Source organism: Condylura cristata, unplaced genomic scaffold (genome assembly GCF_000260355.1).
Source record: "Condylura cristata isolate star-nosed mole 26May11 unplaced genomic scaffold, ConCri1.0 scaffold00027, whole genome shotgun sequence".
Classification (NCBI taxonomy): domain Eukaryota; kingdom Metazoa; phylum Chordata; class Mammalia; order Eulipotyphla; family Talpidae; genus Condylura; species Condylura cristata.
In genome coordinates, this window is record NW_004567128.1 from 15,594,688 (window position 1) to 15,613,792 (window position 19,105).

General features: G+C 40.1%; 1 protein-coding gene across 7 annotated transcripts in view; it reads right to left on the reverse strand.

The window, feature by feature from the left end:
* DMD (dystrophin) overlaps positions 1 to 19,105 on the reverse strand; it is a 1,782,468-nt gene that overhangs the window by 3,533 nt on the left and 1,759,830 nt on the right. For 4 of the 7 annotated variants that reach the window (XM_012730294.1, XM_012730296.1, XM_012730295.1 and 1 more), the window contains 2 exons: positions 11,703 to 11,795; positions 3,447 to 3,478 (listed from right to left, as the gene is read on the reverse strand). In XM_012730294.1, the coding sequence (XP_012585748.1) occupies positions 3,447 to 3,478; positions 11,703 to 11,795 (125 nt within the window). The remainder of the gene's footprint in view (positions 1 to 3,446; positions 3,479 to 11,702; positions 11,796 to 19,105) is intronic. The other 3 variants (XM_012730298.1, XM_004689936.2, XM_004689937.2) reach the window with 1 other exon arrangement.

Genomic DNA, 19,105 nt, shown 5'->3' on the forward strand with positions numbered 1-19,105 from the left:
GAACTAGCTTCACTAGGCCATGCATCAACTATACAAATTCCTCCAGTGACTGTTAAAAATCCCTATAGCAATAAAAGACAAACTAGGGCAGGTATTCTGTTCTAATATTCATTCCAAGAGATCAATTATTTTTGAATAAATGAGAGGCTCCTAGCCAGGCGCTTTAGCGATGGCACCAGATGAAGCCGAGACTTCGTAAAAGTTGAATGTCCTTCAGTTTTTATACTGAAATCAAGTTTGTAAATCTCTGACTTCTAGTGTGAAGAATCCCAGTGAGAACGAACTGGTTTGAAAAAATCACTTGGATTTTGGTTGAGATTGCAAATACAAAAACTTGGTTTAAAAGCATTCGTGTGATTTGCAGAGTGGGTGTTAGTTTGGCACCTTTCAGTGAAGCACTGAAATCCTCCAGCTTTTTTAAACCATAAAAGCCACAGGAGGACCTAGTGGGTCCTTTGCTGCTCCTGGAAGCACAAATCTGTAATGGATGCCACCGGATTAGAGAGCTTCCCTTGACTCTCTTTCCGACTGCCCGGCGACCCTGAGAATCAGCACGGTTTCTCATGGACAAATTGTGAAATTTTAATTGCTTGCAATCTGAACTGCTATTAACAAAAGCCAGTAAAAACAAAGCTGAAGACCCTTACAACTTGATACCTGATTATAATCCAAACTTTTTTTCATGCCCACATCTTGCGACCATATAGCCCACCTGATAGCCAGAAAATATAAAACATAAACCAAATGAAAGTGCTTATTTTAGTGGGTGTGCTAGGGTGTGTGGACTGCAGTTCAAAGCCATAAAGACAAGTGAGAGCATTTATGGGTTGTAGAGCCACGTGGTATACCTACTCCTCGACACAGTGTTCAGTTACTACCTAGAAGGAAAATTCCCGAGTTTCTCAAGAGGCAGGAATTTTAGGGGTATTTGCTGTTTAAAATATTGGGCTTCATTATTCTTGATATACCACATACACTTCCACGAAATGTTAGGTGGCCCTCAGCTTGCGTGCGCTGGTGAATGTTCTCCAGTGACCTTGTGACCATGCATCAACTATGCTAAAGCCACATCACCTTATATGTAGTAGGCCTTGGTTACTTCATTTATGAGTGTTTCACCCAAATGAAGATTCTAATGTTTTTCGTAGTGGTTTACACTAGAGCCAAAAAACAAACAAACAAAAAACCCAAACTATCTTTGACAAAACAGCACCCCAGAAAATGTTGCCTGAATCCCTGGGTGGCATAAAATTGGATTGTAATGTGGATCTGGAAAACACTTTGTAGCCTGGTCCTGTTGTCCATGTGTGTAAGGTAGAGAATTAGAGAGGTCATTAGTGTTACCTGACAAATTTGTTTAAAGTCAAAACTAAAATCTCATAGAATGAGCACGAGAGGCATTGAAAGGCAGGCAGGGTTCAGGCGTTTGCAATCAGCCTCAGGCACAAGTTGCCACAAAAATATGTCTATAGAAGGTATTAATTCAATCCATTCTTAAGGACTGTTGAACACACAAGGGCACCATGCGTGGAACACGAGGGTACTTGTGTGTTTTTCCAAGTTGGCGCTAACTACAACACTGTTGATCTCACACATCACCGCTGCCTGAGGGAGTTGTTTTCTGCAGTGACTGGAACTGAGACTTTCCGGCAGAATGCCAAGACCTCAATAGCTGTCTGGCACTCTATTTTTTAAAAATACAATTCCCAAATAAATGGTTAGCATTCAGATGGCCAGAGCAAAGCCAGAGCACTGCAGTGAAATTTGCTTATCTTTTCTGCTCTATAATCATTTTATATATATATATGTGTGTGTGTGTGTGGGGTCTACTGGACATTTGGGGTATTTTCAAAGCATTAAAAAATCACAATTGTTTTGATTTTCTGGCAACTTATCTGACTATAATACACTACAGGTAGTAAAGTTTCCAAATGCCTATGTGACTTCTATTATGTTTGCTGGCCTTTTGTAGAAGTTGTTCTGTAAGAGAAACATGTTCGGGGTGCTCAAAATTATGGTACATCTTTCTGCAACAAGTTAAAATATATTTTAAGGGCCACTTACCATAAGAATGAACCCAATCTCATGTAAGATTACCTGAGCCAGGCCAACTGCCAGGAACATTCAATGCTTCACCGATTTAGTTTCCTCACTTTCTCCTCCCAGCCTACAACTCTCTCCCTGGGCTTCTGCTGCCCCAAATCTCATAAGGGAGCGTTTGTGTAGATACACGTAAGGAGCATGAACTTTCCTAGACTTGTGTGGCATGGCGTTGGCAAGGTTTGTAATGCGATACTGCCTGTGTTTAAGTGAATCAGTGGCTACTCCTGTCTGTCTTAGTAGGGATGCAGAACCCTCTTATGTGAGGACTCTCTGTCCATCCATCCCATATCCCAGAAAAGAACGTGCTGTTGTCCTCCAAGGAAGAGCTTTCTTTCTCTGGTCCTTCACACTAAACTCTCAGTAAGGACAATCTTCTTTCAGCTGGACTTTTATACAACTCTTGTCACCCAATAGTCATTGGATTGGGTGAGCCAACGTGTAAATGAAATTCCTGCTACAACAGGAACATGAAGCTGCTTTCACTGTAAAATCCCAAACTACAGTCAGTGATCATGCTGTATATTACCTTTTTAGTCCATAGAGTCATTATTAGAAAAAACATTCAAAATTTCAGCCTTTAACTTTTTGCCGTAATTGGTTATTGTTCTATCTGGCACCAAAGGAAAAAAAAAAGTCTCTAGAGAGGCCAGTTATAAGCCTTTCAAACACCATTTTCTAGTGTTTCTAGTGTGATGGTAGAGCGAAGAGTGGAGAGGTGGCTCTGGACCTAGACTGCCTGGATTCTGAGCTGGCTTGGTCACCGTGGTCACACTGCTTACCGGCCCATTGACTCAGTTTCCTTATCTGTGAAATGGGCTAGTAAGAGTACCTACCTCATCAGGAGAACAGCATGATGAAAAAGATGGCAAGTGCTTTGACTAGGACCTTGTACTTAGTGGGAAGAAAGAATGTAGGGACCAGGAAAAAAAGAACAAATCAAATAAAGTCATCCCAGAGTAAAAATCGAGGACACTGGCAGAGTAGAAGGAAGCTTTGTGACTTATCAACTAGGATTCAAGCTACATTTATATTGAAAATTGTATCTGTGTTGCAAATGGCAACAGAGGATGGCCTGAGGATTGCAAAGTAGGGACTGCTAAGGGTTGCTATTTTAAAGAGATTCCTGTTCCCCCATCTCTGGTCCTGTTGTCATAGTGATGACAATGGCAGTGAACACTGGAATGATCCTTGGGAGCTGTAAGCAGAGAGGTCCTCTCTCCTGACATGATGGCATGTGTAATACATACATGCGTGTGCACGCATACAATCCTTACATAAACACCAAACACAGAAAGCGGATGAGACAGACAGAAGCCATGGCTGTGAGCCTGAATCTCACTAACCTCTCTCATTGGCTTTCCAGGGGGATTTCTTCCTTTAATAATAGAGAGAGGAAGAGGTAGATAATATCAGAAAAGAAAAAATACCATGCATACATACACAGTTTTATAACAGTTTGCTTCTTTACCAAGTAAGTGTTGAGATGACAATTCCCTTCTGAAAAAAAAAAATCCTCCCCCCCCAACTAAACCCCCAAGGACACATCCAAATAACCTTTACATACACTTAAAATCAGTGTAAACAGGTAACACAATCCAGGAGACGTCACTTATAGAATCTGTACAGCTCATTCCTATGGCACACATAACGAATCTGACAAGTTGAGCACTGTTTTTAGGGGAATTGTCCAATATCAAGCTGACGGTCCCCATATCAGACTGTCTTCGCTCTTAATCGGACAACCAACACACAGAAACCCAGATGGGAGCTGATTTTGAGTGCCGAAAGTCAGTACCCCAAATACAAACGAGGCAGGCCACTGCACAGAGGCTAGACTCTACCCTCTGGGATGCATTTGTTGTATGGTAGAAGCTGAGCATGCCAGGATGGGATTAGGAAGGGTCACCTGAGAAAATAGAATAAATGGGGGAAGGAGGTTACGCCTCATAAACAGACAAGCCAGAGTCAGATGGAAGCCTGAGCCTGCAACTTCTCCTCACAATTGACAGCTACCAGGGGCCTGAGAGTCAGCGGCTAGTGGGCTACAGGCCTTGTTTGTTTATAGAATCTGTAGGTATTTACTCATTTTTGAAAAGCAGGTTCTGATGAGAAAGTTTTCTATGATGATATTTTCAACTGGACAGAAATTTAGAGAAGTCTGACCAGATCTAGCATGTCTTGGGCTTATTGTTTTCTTTCATCTCCAGGGCCTTCACATTGAAACATTGTTCTTTACCCTTGACTTTAGCACTGACATTTCCTAAAACAAAGTCCAACACGTATGTCCAGTATTTAGAGTGGATAAAAGCAGAGCTGTGAGAGAATCTAGCCAGCATTTCCCTCCCCTCCCCCAACCCACCACGCTTACGCCTCCAGAACTAAAATTCCTCAGAACAGTTTGAGAATTACTAGTGTAAATGAAGTGGTCTGGATGTCCATAACTATCTTTTGAAACTCTAGTGTTCCAAACTTCTAGTATACATTCAAAGGCCTTCTAAATATGACCTTCCTGCTAAAAAGCCAAAAACTGCATGTTGGATCATGGGAGTATAGTCAAGGCGTTCAAGATCCCTGACACCAGGGAAAAGAGCCAGAACAATTGGTATTGGCTCCTCAGTTGTGGGTATTTCTGGTGGTAGGCCTACACCGCAGGTACGTGTAAGGGAAGGGGCATATTTCATTCTTGATGGCTCGGGGAATTCCAGTGAGAATTACTGACCCATTCTTTTTAATTCCTCATAAGATGGTGAGCTTCTTGAGGGCAGGCATCACATGTTGCTTACCCACTTCGGGCTTCCTATTGCCTGACACTGTATGTACCTTGATACTAAGGGTACTTGGTAAATGCTGACTGGACTGAATTGGTAAGGAAATGGTTAGGCCACAGCCAAGGGTCCTTGTGTGATTTAGGCAATTTGGCTTTGCTTTCTACTCATTACCTTGGATGCCAAGGACTGGTATCTTGTTTTGGATTGTATCTTTGGTCTACTTTTTTTTTTTTTAAGATTTCATTTATTTATGCATACAGAGCTGGGGTACAGGTCAGAGATGCAGGGGCGGTGAGAGGATTCACCAGAGACAGAGCGGGGAGCAGAACAGGCCGACGGAGGAAGTACACTGCTGAAGGGAGCGGTGGGCAGGCCAGGAGAGGTCTGCTGTGCCTTGTGGATCACCTCCGGGGCAGGGATCGAACTTGCACTGAAGTGGTTTTAGCTTCTTAGTGCTGTGCTTTTAACCTGCTGCGCCACCAGGGAAGGCCTCTTTGGTCTACTTTTAAGACTTCAGAACTTTAGGAAAGACAGTGTCCGAAAATAATATGATACAATTACAGAATGTAATTATGGTTCCTATAATGATGAAGGTTGCATATCCTAATGTTTACACCGCACCATCTTCAGAGATCATTGTGAATGGAATATGTAGCAAACAATGTGAGTTTTGCATCAGGTGTTTCTTCAGAAACTATTTTACAGAGAATGGGGCTCGCATGATCATGTTACCCACATCTTTCAAACTCCTCCCCCATCACTTAGTTTCGAGTGTACTCATTTATATGGTACAAAAAGAAAAGCCTCTTTTTGTGTGAAAGAAACTTCCACATTTTCTACTATAACAGGAATAGCTTTATATTGAGAAAAGAGGCTAGCTGGTGGCTACATTAGAAAAATAAAATACAAATGCTATATAAAAGTTTCATTTTATAAGTCCATTCTTTGCAATTGAGTTTCCTAAGACTGTCACACAGAATAGCCATCTGGCAATGAGCTATTTTGTCAGGAAATGAATCAAGAGTAAAAGGAAGTATGTTGGGGGAGTCTTAGTTCTAAATAAAGGGCTTGGTCAGGTCTGGAGAAGTGAAGTTTCCTTCAGGGGTATGAACTTGAGATGATTGGTTGTAATTCATTATTTCAAACTCAGAATCACAGGAGGTTACTGTTTTGGGTACCTTCAAGCTTCTCTAGCTCAGTTCATGGACTGTTTGAAAAAGTTAAGGAAGTCCTGTTTTTAAGATTTCAGTTTCATTACAAGTGAAAGATGAATCAAATGGCTAACCATTAAATACTGAAACATGCAGGATCTTTGGTAAACAAGGTTATAATACATAAATCCATTAAAAAACAAATCGTAAGGTGATTGGCACCAAAGTCTGACTGCGCACATGCGTGCATACACACTCGCGCGCATACACACGCACGTAATGAGCTAGAATGGACAATAATATTGTAAAGCAGGGATTGGCAAATTTTCTCTGTAAAGATCCAGATGGTAACTATCTTAGCTTTGCAAGCCATGCTGTCTCTGTAGTAATTATTTAGTTCTGCTATCACTCTACCTTGATAGTGAGAAACAACCACACCCAATGTGGAAATGAATGGTGTGGCTGTGTCTCAATAAAACTTTATTAATAAAAACAGGTAGTGGGCCAAATTTGGTCTGTGAGCTGTAGCTGTGTTGCTGGCTACTGGGGTAAAGTAATAAATGTTCAGATCTTTTATGGGAGCATAGAGGAAAGAGAATGGTGTTTGAAAGGGGGCACAGGATGCGTCCATCTGCTTTTGTTCTTTGTTATTGCTTTCTGTTGTTCTTCCGTAAAAGAATCACAGACAAGACTTGAATTTTAAAACATGGCAGGTTTTGCAGGGCTGTTGGGGTGGTAATTTAGAGTCACTTAACAGAGTGTGTATGGGCTTATTTGGGAGGAGGCAGTATGAGGGGCAGAGGATAGCATGGGCTGTTGGAGATGAAAATAATGTAGCACAGGTCAGCAGGTTAAGAGAGCATACAGGCAACAGAAATGCCGGCATAACCTGCTAACTGCTTTCGGAATTGTCTTATTGCACTAATAGGATCTTGGAGCCTCTCATTATCCTGGATCCTAGCATTCATTAACCTATATAGAGTGGCACCTCATTTTAACAGAGCCTAATACCATACCAGCAACTAGGGAACCATTTCTTGCATTAATGCACATGCATGTAAAAAAATAACTTTGTTAGGCTTCTAAATGACCGGGGACGAATGGCCAAATCACCTACAGGGTTTATTTTTAAATTGTTTGTTGTTCTTTTTACCATATAGTGTTCCCCAGAATAATGGAGATTTAGAAAGTACCTTATAGTAGATAATGGTTTTTATTACAGTAGAATTCAATTTCTACTTATACTTAGAGACAGGGACAGGTTATACATGGGTAAACAGATGAGATGGAAACTGGCTGATGTTCAGTATTTAATGTACACAAACCTCTCACATCCCCAAGTGGCTGTGCACAACTGTATCTAGTTAATCAGCAAAGATAATCATCACAAAGTTAAATGAGCATTCGTCCATACCTTGACTTCTGCACTTTTTATTGCCTATTATATAGAGAGTGCTGGCCATCAGTTTATCAGTAAATGGAGGAACACACAGCCTCTTTATTAATTTGGGTAACAGTTTAGCAAGGCCATCAAGATAAGATCAGAGCCCTAATTTAGCTTCCTGAATGGTCATGAACCAGGCTCTTCACTTCTTTGGACTTTCAGGTACTTTTAGTGAAAACAAAAGATAGAGATTAGCTGACCCTGTAAGATCTGAACCGCAGTCATAACGGTGGCAAAGGGTAACAAAAAAGTTGTATATTTAAAGTACACATTAACTCCCCTATCTATTTAGTTCATATTTATGAAGAATGTAGTATTTTTTAAGTCTTTTCCTCTGTGGGCAATTATCTAGCAGGGTTAAGTAAACCACGAGGTGGTATTTAATTGCACATTTCCACTAAATGTCAGACCTCTCGCTCTGACATCTGTTTTGAGTTACTCAAACAGCTGTCTAAAACAGCTGGAGCAACTGTGAACTTCATTTTTTGTATACAACAAAGGGAACATCGATGGTAGACTAGATAAAAAGTGCAGTGTCCTCTAAGACCTTCCTAGAGTCTTGGCAGAAATTTCCATTTTTAAAACAGATATTTGCTTGGGTAAGAAAAACTGAGGTTGGGTGGAGTAATATTTTTGCAATAAGGAATTGCATTTAAATACGAGAAACAATGTGAAATATATATAATGTGGAAAATACTGTTGCTTGAAACTTTTGGTTCTGATCTTTGTACATGTAGGCACGTGTACAAATATACACCTATATATGTGTTGTGTATGGTAGGTGTATGTGTGTGTATACATTTATTTTCTATCCTTACCCAGTTAAAGATGTAAAATGATAACCTTACTGTGGATGATGGTCAAAAAAGTTTGAGAGACACTGTATGTCAAAAATGCTAATATGACCTTTTCAGACCCACCTGAGTTGTTAGGGTTCTCAAGATTTTCAGCTTATTATCAACCTAACATTCCAACCTAAAAGGTAAGATGTTCCAACTAAACCCTAGTGTGTGTGTGTGTGTGTAAATATATATATACACATATGTTTTCATTCTCCATTCTTTCAAAAAAAAAAGCTTTTAATTATAAAGCATCCAAAGAAACCTTTTTAGAATACATTGGTGATTAGCCTATTTTTATAATGAAACAAGCTATTTGAAATTGGGGAGTAAAAGATATGCCATTATATTTTATAATAATATGGATTTCATCTTCATCCCTATTCCTGGCACAGAGCTTCTAAAACCTTTGGAATTGCAAGAGAAGAGAAGCATCAAGGTGGCTTTTGTTATGTTAATAAGGTGACTTTTACACCTCCCTTAAGGGGCTGGTTAACAGGGGAACCAAGGGAGTGATTAGATGTGGGACTAGTGAGAGGGGCTGGAGGGCAGTTTAAGGGCTGACATTCAGTGATTTAATCCAACTTGGCTAGGTAATGACGCCTCCAAAAAACCATGGGGTTCAAAGAGTTTTCAGGTTGGTGAACACGTGGGGATTTGGGGAGAGAAGAGCAAAGCCGTGTGCTTCTTCTCCTAATTTTGCTGTATGCATCTCTTCTATCTGGATGTTCTTGACTTATGTCTTTGTCTAATAAACTAGTAAGCTAGCATTTCTCTGAACTTTGTGGGCTACTTTAGCCAACTGAGAGAACCCAAGAAAGGGAGTCTTAGGAACATCTGATCTATAGCCGTTCACTCAAGTACAGGTGACAAGTATCTGGTATCTGATGTGGGGGTGGGGGGAGGAGTGGGCAATCTTGGGGGACTGAGCCCTAAACCTGTGGGATCTCATACTATGGCAGGACAGACAGTGTCAGAATTGTGTCGAATCGTAGGACACACAGCTGGTATCCAAGAATTGCCTGGTGTGGGGAAAAAAGCCCACATGTTGGAACTGGAAACTGAATTGTAAAAGGCCTATAATAAGGCCCAAGTTAGCAGAAAAGTGGAAAAAAAAAAGCCCATTAACTACACACAAAGATGAACCAAATCTTCCTAACACCTTATGTATTCTCTTCTTATGTTTTTTTGTTTGTCTGTTTGTATTTTCTTCAGGGAAAATGAATTAATTCTCTCAAGCCACTAGGGTCCTCTTGAATAAGTAGGGGCTTAGTTAAATGGGCTTGGTGTCAGACAGAGCCGCCTTACTCTGTATCTGAGAGCTCAAATTAGCACTTATGGGATGATGTGCTTCCATAAGCACTCATGTAGTAGGCATTATCCAGGCAGCCTGAAGGGTTTCCATGAAGTTCACATCATATAATCAATACAACATCAGAGATGTTAACGGCCAAGTATCATGTCAGGGGAGGTAAATTTCCAGTTTTCCAGGTGAATGCTTCCATATCCATACGTGCCTAGCTTCAAGGACCCAAAAGGGGGCATGCTGTGAGAGGGTGCAAGAGATTCCACCTTAAAGATAATTAAGGTAGGTGAGAGACCCAGCACAAAAAGGGGTGGGCTAGCCCCTTCTCTGTTAGACTCTAGCTACCTATGTGTGGACCCCAACAAAGCAGCCACTAACTTCCCACAGAGCAGGTAAACAAGTTTTCAGGACAGGGGGGTGGGCTGAAACCTATGCTTATGACTTTCGAGAGAAAGCTTGGGGTCAATGAAATGTGCATTAGATGTTGGGGACCACAGTCCTGGCCCCACCAGTAGCTGTGACCTTGAAAACACTTGGCTCTGCCCAAGGCTAGTCGTTTCCTGTTTATCTCAAAAGGGTGTTTCTGGGATTTATGCCTGTTGTAGACATACCGTTACTGCAATCATAATACTGTGCTGGGATTTGAGCTTCTTTGGAAGTTGACATCTCCACTTGACTATAAACACCCCGAAGGCAAGGAGTTCAGTGTGTCTTTGCTGCATCTTAAGCAGACACTGGTATATAGTAGGTGTTCATAAAAGCTGTCAGGGTAAAGGTGAAATCATCTGATTTATGTCACAGCTGCCTATGGGCTCTATGAAGCGTGGCACCCAGGAAGAGGTGACAGCTAAGACAGTTGGGATGGGGATGAGGGTGTGGGTGGGGGACAGAGGGGGTAGAGGACATGAGATTTTTATCTGTTAAAATCAACACATCAGAGATGCTCAGAGGTAGAAAGATGGCTGGTGCAGACATTTAAAATTAGCTTCCCCTGACGGTTCCTTAGCAACGCTCTATCAGAACATTATTTCTTTTAATGCATACTGCACGCACAACATTCACTCATACATCAAATACTAGGAAATGGCCATTGTTAGCTGACACCGAACAAATGATAGGGAAAACACGCAACTCACACACCCTACTCATTGCCCTTATGGAGAGGAACAAATAGCCCAGATTTTCTGCCGCCCTACCCTCCCGGGCAGCCCATTAGGAGTGCCAATCACTGGTCACAAAGCCTGGTGTCTTCCCTCTTCAGCTTCTCTCTGCTTCCCTGTTATTTGATCACAGGTGACTGGTGCCATTCTTTTTATTCACTGAAGGGAGGTGGGCCAGTGACTTTGTTTGATGTCAGGGCAATAAACCAAAGTAAATACTCCAGGACACTAAGGGCAGTAAAACACTTCCTTGGAAAAAAACAAGACATTAGACTTGCCTATTGGCCAGTGGGAAAACTCAGTGGAATAAAATGCTGCTTCTGTATAAGGGTCAGCATACAAAGTGCTGGGCAGGAGTAAGTGACATTATACCTTGGAGAAGATGGAGCATATTCCCTTTGTGGAAGTGACAAAGAACAGGCCAGACCAGTAGATAAAAGATTTGTTTATACCTCTATTTAAATGAGGAGGGTAGGATACAATTTTTCAATAGAAAGGGTTTCAGGCTACAAGTCAGAATCCCTAACATAACTGCTTCTAGGCAAGTTCTGGACCTTGCTGTATCAGGCAGTATGGGTAAGTCCCCGCAAAGGCACCATCCGGGCATTAACTTCCTCGTCTGTAAAAGTCACATCATATTTGCTGTTAAGTAAAAGCTGTCTCACAATGAACTATTCAGACTAGTGTGCCAAGCAAGTAAAAAGTACTTTGGCAATCGGAACTTGTATTCTTATTTCTAGAAATCTCTTGACTGCGCAAGTACTTGCATCCAAAATTCTCCAAGACCCATTAGAAATAAACTCATCTCAGAGTAATCCCAAATTGGCATTCTTTCAGCACATGTTATTTATACTCAGAAAACATAATAGTTGGGCAGGGGTGAGTGGCTTATTTCTAGTAAGTCTCAGTTACTTCTTCTGGTGGAACTCACCTCTGGAGCTAGGAAAGGAGTTGTTGAGTTGCTCCATCACTTCCTCTAACCCTGTGCTTGCATCCTGGGGAGGGCTGAGAAGATCTTCCTCACCTTAGTGAAAACAAGCACAAATTATGGCAAATTACACTTATGGAAAAATTAGAGAAAAAGGTCATGATCATATTTTAGAATCTATAACTTAATTTCTACTTGGTCATAAATATCAAATTAGCATAACTCCCAAGCTTAATCATTAGGGAACAACTCCTTGGAAGGCAGGGATTTATCCAGGGAGAATATATCTTTGGGGAGGAAAACTGTGGTATTGAGTAGTTAATATAAAGTTTGATATAAAGTGCTTGTGACCCATTAACAAATGTGAGGTGTTTTTCCTTATAACAAATAAATTACCGCTAATATTCCATGTTGGCAGTGTGTCTCTGCAGCACAACAGACAGTAAGAATGTGACATTTTATATTCACTTTATGAAGGGAAGACAGGAATGGAGACATTGAGGTATTTTTTACCACTCTTTCCTTTGACATTTAACCAAATACACAAATAAAATTCAAGCACCTTTAAAGTCCAGTGTAAGAGAGAGAAATAAAAGTTGTATGTGACCTATATAGGTACTGAAATATTAATATCTTAAGGACGTCAATATGGGGTTTACTGGGGAGCTACAGTCCTTTCCCCTTTGTTATAAGGAGCTAATTTACATAATGATGTCTTTGGTGGTTTGTGAAGTGGAAACGTTTTTAATTTTTGCAAGTTTATTTTATTTTTATTTTTTTTTTAAGATTTATTTATTTATTTGTGCATACAGAACTGGGGTACAGGCCAGAGGCTCAGGGGCGGTGAGAGGCTTCACCAGAGACAGAGTGGGGAGCAGAACAGGCAGATCAACGAAGTACACTGCTGAGGGGAGCAGCGGGCGGGTCAGGAGAGGTCTGCCACACCATGTGGTCACCTCCGGGGCAGGCGGCAGGTGGGAATCGAACTCATGCGGAAGTGGCTTCAGATTCTCAGTACTGTGCTTTAACCCGCTGCGCCACCAGGGAGGGCCGCAAGTTTATTTTTTTTTATGTGAGAAGAAATGATGGAAGGAGTTTAGGGATGAGTGATCTTCAGGAATGAGAGACTCCTTATAGATCTTATTGATCTGTGTCTCTATTGTTTATTCATCTGTTAAAGAAATAAGCTTCTCAGAACATCTCAGTAAGGGAGAAAGCTTTTAAATTCAAACAAAATTAATTTGAACTCTGAAGGTCCCTTGAAGCAAATTTTTCATCACAGTCAATCTTCCAATTGTGAAAATAACTTCTTTTCAAGGTCTGTTTGTCCAGCATATTGCTACTACCATCTCCAGCAAGACCTTGCTTCAGCAAATCAACAATAGTAAATATGCGTAGAGAAAAATCTCAGAATCATAGCTGATGTGGAAATGACTGGGGGCCAGAGATTTAATGCCTTAAAAATGTCATTTCTTTTGGTCTGTGCTACTTTGGTTTTCATCGATGATTATAGTCCTGCATTGTTTACTAAGTTTTTATTTTTTTCTTTAATCACAAGCTAAAATAACCCTTAGGAATGCTCACTATTAAAAAAAAAATCAGGGTCTCCTTGGTGGCTTAGGAGTTAAGGCTCAGTGCCATCACCACTAGGGCCTGTGTTCGATCCCCGCCTGCCCCGGAGCTGACCCACACAGCACAGCAGACCTCTCCTGACCCGCCCGCTGCTTGCCTCAGCAGTGTACTTCGTCGATCTGCCCGTTCTGCTCCCCACTCTGTCTCTGGGGAATCCTCTCACCCTTCCCCAACCCCTCACTTCTGTCCTAGACCTCAGTTCTTCTACACAAAAATAAATAAGTAAAAATCCTAAAATCAAAAAGGCAGAAATGAGATCCTGGGTGGATATAATGTTATAGACTATTGTATGAATGGAGGATTAAGGAACTGCATAGACAAAAACTCTGGTTCTGTCAGTCTCGAGGTAATACGTTATAGGAAACCTCTTTGAGATAAGTGCTGAAGAACTCTGGCTACAAGATAGAAAAGGAAGGCTTGCCATTTCTGTCTACATACACACAGTGTATATTTATGCTTTTAAAAAAGAAAAATGAAATTCCGAATTTTTGCTTTGTTTTTCTGAGGGTTGAAGCTACTACTATTTGTGAGGACAGAATGAATGAAATACTTCCAGGAAGAGCAGGATCCTGGCAACTGCACGTTTCACTACCTGTCTTTGTTCCGTCAGTGATGCATTTTTTTTGCTGAATAGGAAAACATGAGGCATTTTTAATGGCAGCTTGTGTGCTGTCTTTACAGAATAACTCAGAGCCCACGGAGACACTCTTGAACAACAATGTTAATATTTCTGACAGTTTAATTACATCATACTAGAGCTTTAGAAACTCAATTCTACTGTGTTAAAGTACAGTTCAATGAGGTGATTGGCACCCCTCTCCCTGAATTATTTCACGGATCAAATTTTAAAGTATAAGCCTAGTTCATCTTTACAGGTAAACTGCTTCAAATATGTGTCCAGTACAGATGAAAAACTGGCTTGTTATCTAGTGAAAAAAACTCATGGCCACTATAAGATAAATGTCTCTCTGGAGTGCCTACTGACTTGTAGATAGCACCCACACAAGTAAAGTATAATCTGTTTTGAGATCTTCCCTAAGATTTTATAATGCATAAGAAATTCTTTGGGGTCAACTAATCTCCTTTTAAGAATAGAAACTAGATTTATCACACACATGCATCCGTAAAAGTGAGTCAACACACTGAAAAAATGCTAAAAATACCTGATATTTCCTGTGTCATGTTACACTGGAAAAATAAATACAGTTGAATGAAACCTGAAGTTAGAGTAACACTATGAGGTTATTCAATACAGGGTCACATTTTAAATGTCTAAAACAGAAATCACATAAGTTTAAAAATAGCAGCCTCAAGTTACTTATTTCAATATTTATCAAAGCCAGTTACATGCCAGGAGCTTTTCTGAGTTCTGGTAATAGAGCGATAAACAACCCAAAGTCCCCGTTAAATGGAATTTGCATTCTTAGGGAGTTACACAGGCTGCACAGATATATAAGTAAATGATGAGGTATTTCAGATGGTGAAAGCACTGGAGGAGAGGGTGAGTGAGTGCAGGGAGGAAGACCCTCTAGAAAAGAGTCTTGGAAGCCCTCGCTGAGGTACAGTTGAACAACTTTTAAGGACTTGATGGTGTGAGCCCTGTTGACATGCGAGGGAAGGGCGCATCAGACAGAGTGAACAGCAAAGCGAAGGGCTCTGAGGGGGAGTGAGACTAACTTGTTCAAGGAACAGGGAGAAGGTGGTCAGTGTAGACTGAAGAGTGAGCAAGGATGGTGGGAATGTGCTTCTTAGACCCAGGAACTCTTAGAATGTGCTTCTTAGACCCAAAGCATGACCTGCTTTGCCTAAAGGGATGTTGCAGATGTGATACAGACACTTGTAATGTCCCTGGGTGACTGGACTTGTCCTCTCGTGCTTGTCTGACACAAGATGCACGTGGCCCAGGCAGCCTATAGCTTCAAGTGTATGATAATGACTTTGGAACAGACTTAAATCCAGCAGCCAAATGGAAGTCAACCTAGCTCAGCCCTAGTTGAACGGATGCAGGAATGAGACATTTGTAACTTGAGAATGTTGTGGTTATTTTGCCAGAGTAATAGCTGTCTGGTAGAATTGCTTCTAAAACATCAAACCCAGCTTTCTGCCCATTTATGTCTGTGTAAGTGTCGTCTCCCTTTCTTATAATAAACATAACCTTTTTAGACATTAAAAAACACACATCAAAGCAGCAAAATGCCAGTGTTGATGGGTGGTTGACTCAAACACTGATATGTAGCTACATGTAGGTACCAGAAGTGTTCCTGGCCCTAACAATATGTGTGAATCCAAGTGTCTTCCCTACAAAGCAAAACAAGACAAAACAAAACAAAACAAAAAAGCCCCAAATTCATTTATTCAACAATAAAATATTTATGGAATCCCAACTGTTCCCAGTAGGGGCTTGGCCCTTCGCTGGTCCTCATCCCGAAGTCACCTATATTCTGAGTTTGCTCAAACTGCAGGAATTTCAGGCTTAGTTAGTGGAAATTCTTTGCCATTAGCATTAGAATTTGAGTTTGATTCCATTCCAAGATGATTCCCACAAACACAATCAAGATCTTTTTTGGATTGCTAGCTGAAACCTTCATGGCTTCTACAGTTAGTTGGTTCAAAAAAGTGAAACAATTTAAAAATGAAATGTTTCAAAGTAAGTTAAGCCATCTGTCAAAGTAAAAAAAAAAAAGTCTGATGTAGTATGAAGATAAAAGAGGTGAAGTGTCTTGTTTTAATCTGCTAAATATGAAATGGGATGGTTTGCTGTGGGCGAGATATTAGAAGTTTCCTGAACCTAACCGTGGTTTTGAGCTTTTTTGAAGGAGTAATATAAGAACTGCCTTGCTAATCTTTCTTCCATTCAAGTGATGATAATACATCTACTTGCTGAAAAAGTGACCTCAGCCAGAAACTATGTAGCCTGTGCAGAGGAGATGCAAGACACTTACTCTGGTGACCTGCTTTGCACCCAAGCAAATTATTTCTATATTTTTAAAGGATTTATTTATTCACACAAGCACTGGGGTACACCCAAGAGATGTGGGAGGTGAGAGGATTCACCAGAAAGAGAGAATGGGGAGCAGAACAGGTGGCTCAACTGAAATACACTGCTGAGAGGAGTAGTTGGAGAGACAGGAGAGGTCTGCTGCGCCAAGTGGGTCAGGTCCCTGGCCGGGATCGAACTCGTGCTGTAGTGGCTGCAGATAGTTTCTTAGGGCTGTGCTTGAACCCGCTGAGCCACAAGCGCAGCCCTATAACTTATTTCCATTGTATAAATACAATTATTTTCTCTTACAAATGACCATTAGTTGTCTTAGCATTACCGAGCTAGGTCACATCATGTGTTATCTAGTTTCCACCCTTATCTATTTGACAACAACAACAAAATAATAAGATTTATCATCACTGGTACATCAATTAGTGTTTTACATTTTGATTTGATGTGGCTGCTTTTAATGATATAAATGCTGTGTAAAATTATTTAATACATTAGCTATTATCTATAGATGGTGTGCTTCCTGATCATCACACACCCTGCACATTCACTGTGGACACCTAGGTTATCTCCATGTCTTCACTGTTGCAAATAACGTTGCAGAGGTAGTGATATTTCCTTTGGAGAAATAACTGGATGGAATTGCTGGAACATACGGTTAATTTCTTTTTTAGGTACTCCTTGTTGTCCATTGATGGTTCCCTTTTCTCTAACTCCTGGCCAACTGTTCTCTCTTGTCTGTTTGACAGTAGCTAATCTAATAGGTGTGAAGTAATATCTCATTTTGATTTTGATTTAATTTACCCAACTATTAGTGATGATGAGCACCTCTGTAGAGGTTTTCCATGTGTAGGTCTTCTTTGGGAAAATGTCTCTTCAGATCCCTTTCTGGATTATTTTTCCCCCTATTGTATGCATTCCTTATATATTTTTTGGCTGTTAACCTTTTATCAGATAGATCATTTGTAAATATTTTTCTCCCACTCGGTAGCTTGCCCTTTTATCTTCTTGGTTTCCTTGGCAGTACAAAAGCATTTTAGTTTGATGAGTCTCACTTGCTTATTTTTTCTTTTGTTGACTTTAATTTTGGTGTCAAATAAAAAAAAAAACAAAAAAACTATTGCCAAGACTATTGTCTAAAAGTTCAGTCCCTACATTTTCTTCTAGCCATTTTATGGGTTTGAGTCTTACGTTAAAATTTTTAATTCATTTTGAGTTAATTTTTGTATTTTCTGTAATGCAGTGGTCCAGTTTCATTTTTATGCATTTGACTATCCTGCTTTTCCAACCATTTATTGAAGAAGTAATGTTTTTATTGGATATTCTTGTATTATCTATTGTAAACCAAGTTGAGCATATGCATAGGTTTATTTCTGGACTTTCTATTGTTTCACTGGTTTATGTGTATGTTTTTATGCTAATCGCATGCTGTTTTGATTGTGATAGCATGTAATATAGTTTGAAATCAGGAAGTGTGATGTCTCTACTTTTGTTGTAGGTCTTGGGATTGATTGGGCTAATCAAGGTCTTGAGATACTAATACTAGCATTGTATATTCTATTTCTATGAAAAATGCTGCAATAATTTTGATAGGGAATGAATGAAATCTCTCCATGGCTTCTAGACTGTCCAGTTTGCTGGTTTATAATTTTGCATAGGAGTCTCTTATGTTGCTTTTTATTTCCTTGGTATCAGTTATAATGCCCTCTCCTTTTCATTTATGATCTTATTTGAGTCCTTTTTTACATCTTTTAATGTATGTACATTTGTGGTTATAGTTATTTTTACTACTTTAGCCTTTTAAATCTCATACTGGATTTACAAGTGGTTAACTTACCACCATTACATTATTCCTAATCTAACTATAAATTTACCTTTTTAAAAAAAGATTTATCTATGCATGCAGAACTGGGGTACAGGACAGAGGTGTGGTGGGTGAGAGGATTCACCAGAGACAGAGTGGGGGAACAGAACAGGCAGGTCCACTGAAACACTGCTGAGGGGAGCAGCGGGCGGGTCAGGAGGGGTCTGCCATGCCATGTTGGTCAGCTCCCTGGCTGGGGATCGAACTCATGCTGCAGTGGCTTCGGAAAGCTTCATAATGTGCTTTAACCCATTGCGCTGCCAGGGAGGGCCCTAAATTTACCGTTTCTAATATAATTATATTATTCTAATTATATTATTCTAATATAATATATATACATTTATATCTTTTCCACAACAATTTATGTATGCTTTGTATTACTAATTAGTGCCCCTTAATTTCAGCCTAAAGAAGTTCCTATAACATTTCTCACAAGACTGTTCTAGTGGTAATGAATTATTTAGCTTTTGCTTGTCTGAAAACCCCTCTCTCCTTCAATTACTAAAGACAACTTTCTTGGGTAAAGTGTATTTGTGGCTTATAGAATTTTTTTTTCTTTCAACATATAGAATATATTACACCATTTTCTTCTGGCTTACAAAGTTTCTGCTGAAAAATCTGATACCTTTATGGAGGTTCCCTTAGATGTAATTTTTTTCTTGTTGTTTTAAAATATTTTTCTTTGTCTCTAACTTTTGATAATTTCATTAAACGTGTGTTGGTATTTGGTCTCTTTGGAGTTATCTTATTTGCAACTCTCGGGGTTTCCAGTATCTGGCTGGCTTTTTTTTCTTCCCAGGTTAGGGGAATTTTAGCTGTTATTTCATCAGCTGAGTTAGCTAAATCCTTTTTCTTCCTTCCTTCTGAGACTGCTGCCACATGCAAGTTAGTGTGTTGGTGTTGTCTCTTAAGTCTTTCAAG